Source organism: Octodon degus, unplaced genomic scaffold, assembly GCF_000260255.1.
Source record: "Octodon degus isolate 3935 unplaced genomic scaffold, OctDeg1.0 scaffold00239, whole genome shotgun sequence".
NCBI lineage: Eukaryota > Metazoa > Chordata > Mammalia > Rodentia > Octodontidae > Octodon > Octodon degus.
Window position 1 is genome coordinate 2,604,573 of NW_004524815.1, and position 6,733 is coordinate 2,611,305.

The following is a 6,733-nucleotide window of genomic DNA, read 5'->3' on the forward strand; positions in this document are numbered from 1 at the left end:
AACCTCACTGCTTCTACATCATTCTGTAGAAATATAAAAATTTCAGTCAGTCTCAGCCTCTCTCTTCTTCTCACTTGCTTATTCAGTATATCAGGAAATCTAATCAGCTCCACTTCTGAAATAGGTTTGAAATTTGTTCTACATTGGTACAAACCATCATCATCTTCTACCTAAAAGCATCCAGAATGTGTTTGTATAGTATTTATGATCCTTACCCTGCTAAATTCAATTATCAACAGAATTGCTACAGTGATACTTTTAAAAGATAATTTAGATCATGTAACCTTTTGGTCCTAATCCTATTATGCTCTCTAGTCTGACTCAAAATAAAAGGTGAAGAGCTCAAAATAGAGAATGAGGTCATTCTGGCTTTCAGGGGATTGTATCTCTTACTTAAACTTTCCCCCTCGCTGCAGAAAAATTGCACTGCTCTTGTGCTCTCCCTGGAATGCATTCTTGGCATCTCCAAACCCCAGCACCACACCACAGCCCGACCTCCTGGCGCCTTCTTCCTCCGAATACAGCTAGGATCTGCATTCCTGCTTTCTCCAAGTTTTGGCTTTAAAGCCAATTTCATCCATGAGGCTTTCCCACACCTTCATCTTTAAGGCTATCCTCATTCATCTCTAACCTTACTTTCCCCTTACTAGCTTTTTAAAATGCTTCTCTGCACGCAGTGTCTTTCCACTGTTCATTTTATTTTACACCAGCCATCCTTTCTAACATTTAGTTTCCATGGAAAGTACTAGTTTCCCTTTTATTTCTGGGATCTGGGGCAGTGTCTTAGTCATGGCAGACACAACAAAGCTCATTTTATAAAATACATAATTTGATCCACTCTGGCATGCTACAGTATAAATCAAGCTCTGAAGGATTTTCGCTGTTGCTGTTGTTGATGAGGATGATGTATTACCTATTTTTGTTGTCAAATGTGTTGCTCAGATTAAGAGATACAGTTATATAAGACTGGATATAAGATTGAATATTACTGTTTGCTTTCCAGAAACCTAAATTTTTGTTGTCTCTCTCTTTCTTCTTCTCTTACATTTTTAAAGCATATTTTGAATACAGTATAGCAATAATTGATAGGACATTAGAAATGGTACACAATTAGAAGACCAAGGGCACAGGCATTCCAGCATGGCTTTTGTGCTACACATTGCTGTCCTCAAGTTAGTTGCTTAGATGCAGATATCGGCATGCAGAGTTAGTCCACGTGAAAATTCTACACTTTAACTGCTATTTTCAGCAAACTGATGGAGACTTCTAGTACAATCACCCCAGCCATCCTGTATATATACTCGCATGCTTTTCCCCCTACCTATTTACCTATCTTTCCTCCACATCCGATCTCATCTGAAGGATTTTTAATGAAGCTTTTATTGTTTTGTTTTAGTCGTGATGCCTGAATCTTTTCAATTCAGAAACTCAAGTCATTCAATGCTAAGGTGTTCTGATTTATTCATTTTAAAAATCTTTGTATTTTCTCTTGCTCTTTCAAAATTTTTCTTTTTCAGAATTTTTTAATTTTATTCTGAATTATTTGACTAAAACTTTTAAAGGAAAATGTTGTAGAGATTGGTGACGTGCTCAGCGGCTTAAAGCACTTGCAAGCAGGCGCAGGGTCAGGGGTTCGATCCCCAGGTCTGCCCTGCTGGTCCCGCCCCCAGTGTGCGCTGAGACAGTGATTGAGACTGAGCGTGGTGGCACGCGCCTGTAATCCCAGCTCTTAGGAGGCTGTAAACAGGTGTATCACTACGAGTCTGAACTAGTGGTGAGACCCTGAACACCCTATAGACCCTTCCCTAAATTACAAAAATAAAAAGATTGTTGATTTAGAATGGAGATTCCATAACACGTATGTACACAGGCTTCAAAACAATTCCTCATGGTGTAGATTAGTCTATATCTAAAGTAACTCAGAAAATGAAATGAGGGGCTGGGGAGATAGCTCAGGGGCATAAGCATCTGCCTGGCAAACACAAGGACCCAAGTTCAATCCCCAGCCCCACATGCCATGCCAGCCCCAGAACCAGTCATGGTGGCACCCACCTGTAATCTCAGCACACAGGAGGTTGAGACAGGAGGACCACTGTGAGTTTTAGACCAGTCTGGGGGCTACAAAAGTGAGCACAAGACCAGCCCAAACTGCATAGGGAGAGCTTGTCTCAAAAAAAGAAAGTGATTTTACAGTGGCACAAGTGGAATACCCATACACACTCACAGAGAGGACTGTTGGGTGAAAAAGAGGAAACTACATGAAAGACAGGAGAGTAGGAGGAGCTTAGGAGGAGAGCGAAGGTGTGAGTGGTGCGGCCAAGCCTTTCTCCTGGAAGCTCCATCTCATCATGAGCCACTTCGCGAGCCATAGGTACATCAGGCCCTCCGACTGAACCATGACATCTAAGAAGTCACACAACTCCAATTTGTACCATAACCTTATTTTGATAGTAAGCTGATGAGGAAACTGGTGCCAGGTGGCATTTTAAACCACACAGGTGGAGCTGAATACGCATCCCGATGTCCCTAACCAGAGCCATGTTAAAGATGTGGCATCAGGACACGTGAGTGGACAGTCAAAAATTCTTTAAGTTGATAAAGTTGAAAACTGTTCTTTTGTAGACAGTTATTCCATACACATTCATTTATACTGTCTTCCCACTGTGGTAAATTACACCCCTACGTACCATAATACTCCACAAGACTGCTTTAGGATAAGGATGCTCTGCATAACTATCTTCCAATTGAATTTTAGGTTGACTTTCCTTAGTGCCATGGCCTCTACGTCCGTGTACTGCCCAAATTCTTACATCGGAATCTTGACGTCCAGGAGGTTGGCATCGCACTGTGTGGCCTTTGGAAGGGGATTGGTACATGAAGGAAGAGCTCTTGGGATTGGCGTCAGTGCCCTTAGAGATCTCAGAGAACTAGATAGTCGCTCCCACCATCTAACAGCATAGCAAAAATGTGCAGGCACAATTCAGAGAGTGAGACTTACCAGGTATCACAACTGCAGATCCTGGTCGTGTACATTCCAGCCTCTAAACATGTGGGAAATAAACTGATGCTGTTGACAAGCTATGCACAGGATGACAACATCACTGGAGAGCACTTGTCAAACGCATCCAAGACCGTAACTTTGACTTCCAGCACCAAAACACAAACTCAAAAGAGAAAACTAAAAATCAAATAGATGCTAACTCCACTGTGATACTTTGTTACAGAGGCCTGAATAGAATAAGACAAAAAGTTTATTTTATTTTAGCATAAAAATTTAACTTGCATTTGTATTGGAAATGTGGAAGAGGAAGTTTGACCTTTGTATTAGTAATTAATATGAAAATCTTCAAAAAATGTCTTGTCTATAATTTAGTTCCATCTTCTAAAAAGTGAGAATACTGGAATATCTAAACTTACTTCTTCTGGGACGCTATGCAATATATACCTTAAAGTAGTATTCTCATTTCTTATGGAATATTTTGGAAGCAGTTACAGCCACGCCGAAGTAAGCCACCGTGTGGAAGGCAACAGGGCCCCGCAGGTCCCGCCCACCGGTCACTCTCCTTCTGCTTTCTCCTGGCTCCAGGGCACCACGTAGCTCCCAATGGAGAACAGCACAGAGGTGGCCGAGTTCCTTCTGCTGGGGCTGACCCATGACCCCGGGCTGCAGACCCCGCTCTTCCTCGTCTTCCTCCTCGTCTACCTCAGCACGCTGCTTGGGAACCTGGGAATGGCTGCGCTGATCCTGCTGGACTCGCGTCTGCACACGCCCATGTACTTCTTCCTCAGTCACCTCTCCCTGGTGGACTTTGGGTATTCTTCAGCCGTCACTCCCAAGGTGATGGCTGGTCTCCTCTCAGAGGACAACGTGATGTCCTACAGCGCATGCGCCACCCAATTCTTCTTCTTTGTGGGCTTCATCACTGCAGAAAGTTTTTTCTTGGCCTCCATGGCTTATGACCGGTATGCAGCCGTGTGTAGACCCCTGCACTACAGCAGCACCATGACCACGAGCAAGTGCGTTTGTCTGATCACCGCCTCCTACGTCTGTGGCTTCTTGAACTCTGCCATCCACACCGGGAACATCTTCAGGCTGTCCTTCTGCGGGCCCAATGTGGTCGATCACTTCTTCTGTGATGCCCCTCCTCTCCTGGCACTCTCCTGCTCAGACAGCTACGTCAGTGAGATGGTCATCTTCCTGGTGGTGGGTTTCAATGCCCTGTTTGCTGTCCTGGTCATCTTGATCTCCTATCTGTTCATATTCATCACCATCCTGAGGATGCAGTCCTCTGAAGGGCGCCAGAAGGCCTTCTCCACCTGCGCCTCCCACCTCACCGCCGTCTCCATCTTCTACGGCACCGTCATCTTCATGTACCTGCAGCCCAGCTCCAGCCACTCGCTGGACACGGACAAGATGGCATCTGTGTTCTACACCATGGTCATCCCCATGCTGAACCCCGTGGTCTACAGCCTGAGGAACCAGGAGGTCAAGAGGGCCTTCAGGAAGGTTGTGGGGAAGGCAAAGTCTTCCATAGGATTCATATTTTAGTTCTAAAGAGTCTGTAAGAAGGCAGTGTCACCACCTTACATAGGTAGCTGATAGATTTAAAATGCAAACTATCTAGCTCACCAATTTCTAATTTATTTCATTTATAGATGAATAGATGATAGATAGATAGATAGATAGATAGATAGATAGATAATTATACAGACCAAAATTCTTAAAGAATAAAAGACCTGAAAATAATCCTTTGGACTTACCTATGAATGTGGATTTCTGATTTTTAAAACTACTTTTTAATAAGCTTTCAAAACCCACGTACACATGCACATGCACCGTTCTTTAAGCACTGTCTACACATGCATCATCCATGAGAAACGAAGCCACTCACACGCCCGCAGGTGGAGGTGTGTATTCAGTGGATCGGTTGTTGTAGTAGCACCTACAGCAATTAGTTTGATGTCTGAGCCCACATTTATAGCATTAAGAATTCGACTTATTTAGGGAAGACAGCATAAAAAAACATTAAATATACTACAAATTAAAGCTAAAATTTGAGGTTATCAAATGTTTATACATTTTATTGCCTCTATTTAAACTGGGAATATTTTAATTAATTAAAATTAAATAGCTATTAACTGGGTTTAGTGCATATTTGAGCACAAGCAAGCAGCGTGCCTTGCTTAAAACAAGGCAGCTGTCATTGCCCTGTCCTGTCCTTTCCGTATGGTTTCAGTCCTTGAGTTCTTCTATCTAGATTTCATATGTCAGAGTTCATTGGGTCCTAGAATCACCCTGCTAGGCTGCAGGACAGTAGAATTTATTCCTTCTATCTGTGTTTTGGGATTGTTTTAAATTTTTATAAAAGTTAAAAATTTAAATATAGTGTAATACATATTTTTATAAAATGAGAAATGCCCTTTATTAAAATATTTCAAAAGAGGGCCAGGGGTATAGCTCAGTAGACTAAGCGCTTGCTTAGGTGAGTGCAGGGGCCAGGGTTCAATCCCTGGCACCACATGCCATGGTGGCCCTGCCCCCAGGGTCACTGAGCGAGCAGTGGAGTCCGGCATGGTGGCGCATGCCCGCAATCCCAGCACTAGGCAGGCAGAAATCAGGAGGATCACTACAAGTCTGAGCTATATAGTGAGACCCTGCACAGAAAAAAAAAAAAAAAAAACTTAAAATATTTCAAAAGATCCCAAGTTCAGATTTATTAATACTTTTTTCTTTGTTCCTGTTTTCAATGACAACAAATAAATACTTTTTGGTGAGTTAGACTTCCACGCTAAGTGTCTTAGTCATTTCTCTCTCCTTGCTGAGATCACATATCTGCCCCTCATAGTGAAAGGGGTAAAGATTTATTTAGCTCACAGTTTGTAGAGGTGTTAGCCCCCAGCAGAGCGGCACGTGGCCAAGGGCTGTCACAGAGGAGAAGAGTGCAAGGCACCCACTTTCGGCCTCTTTAATCTCATCTAGACTACTGTGGATAACACTCGCACCTTTCCTATCACTCCATGTTAGAAAAACAGGCCTGAGGCAAGATCCACAAATATATATGAGTGCACAAGATTGGCTTGGGACGGCGACCCATGGAGTCGGATGAGGAAAGCGCAGGGCTTCTGTGTGCGCACTGGAGACCAAAAGCTCAGCCACAGGGCTGGAGTTCACCACCGTGTCCCTGGTGCATCCCATTAGGAGGCCAGTGCAGTTGGGGTGTCTGCAATGGAAGGCTGAGGGGTCTGTTCTGCAAGGCTGGAGGACGCGCACCAGGAGCCCAGCGTCTGCACTGGAGGCCGGGCGACAACTTCCACGGCGAAGGCCAAGAGTGAGTTCCTCGGAGGAAGCAGAAGCAGAATCCTACGTCGCTGTTTTTCCTCTGTACCATTCGGGTCACAAGCTGCCTCTGGGCGGGTGTTCCGCAGCCAAGGCCATGCAGCTGCTGAGCCAGTTTAGTTATTTTTCTTTTGCTAACGCTGACACAATCAACCACTGCACCCTCAATCTTAGTGCTTTTGAGTCTAGCCTTATACCACGAATTAATTTTAACATCTCACACTCTAATTTTATCCAGATCAGGAAAAGCCCCACCTATGACTGCATAAGGCTTTGGGGACATCCATAGACAAGGCACAGCATTCTACCCCACTCCATCATGCATATCGCTTTACGTAAAAAAGCATCTAGTCTATCTCTAAAAGTTGCTTCAGTCTTGATAGTTTTAGCATTATC

At 43.8% G+C, this 6,733-nt stretch overlaps 1 protein-coding gene across 1 annotated transcript; it reads left to right on the forward strand.

The window, feature by feature from the left end:
* Window positions 1-3,604: 3,604 nt before the first annotated feature.
* On the forward strand, window positions 3,605-4,549 carry LOC101565744 (olfactory receptor 5B12-like). The gene has a single exon (XM_004645779.1). It carries the CDS (start codon window positions 3,605-3,607, stop codon window positions 4,547-4,549), a length of 945 nt encoding a protein of 314 aa, XP_004645836.1.
* The last annotated feature ends 2,184 nt before the right edge of the window (window positions 4,550-6,733 follow it).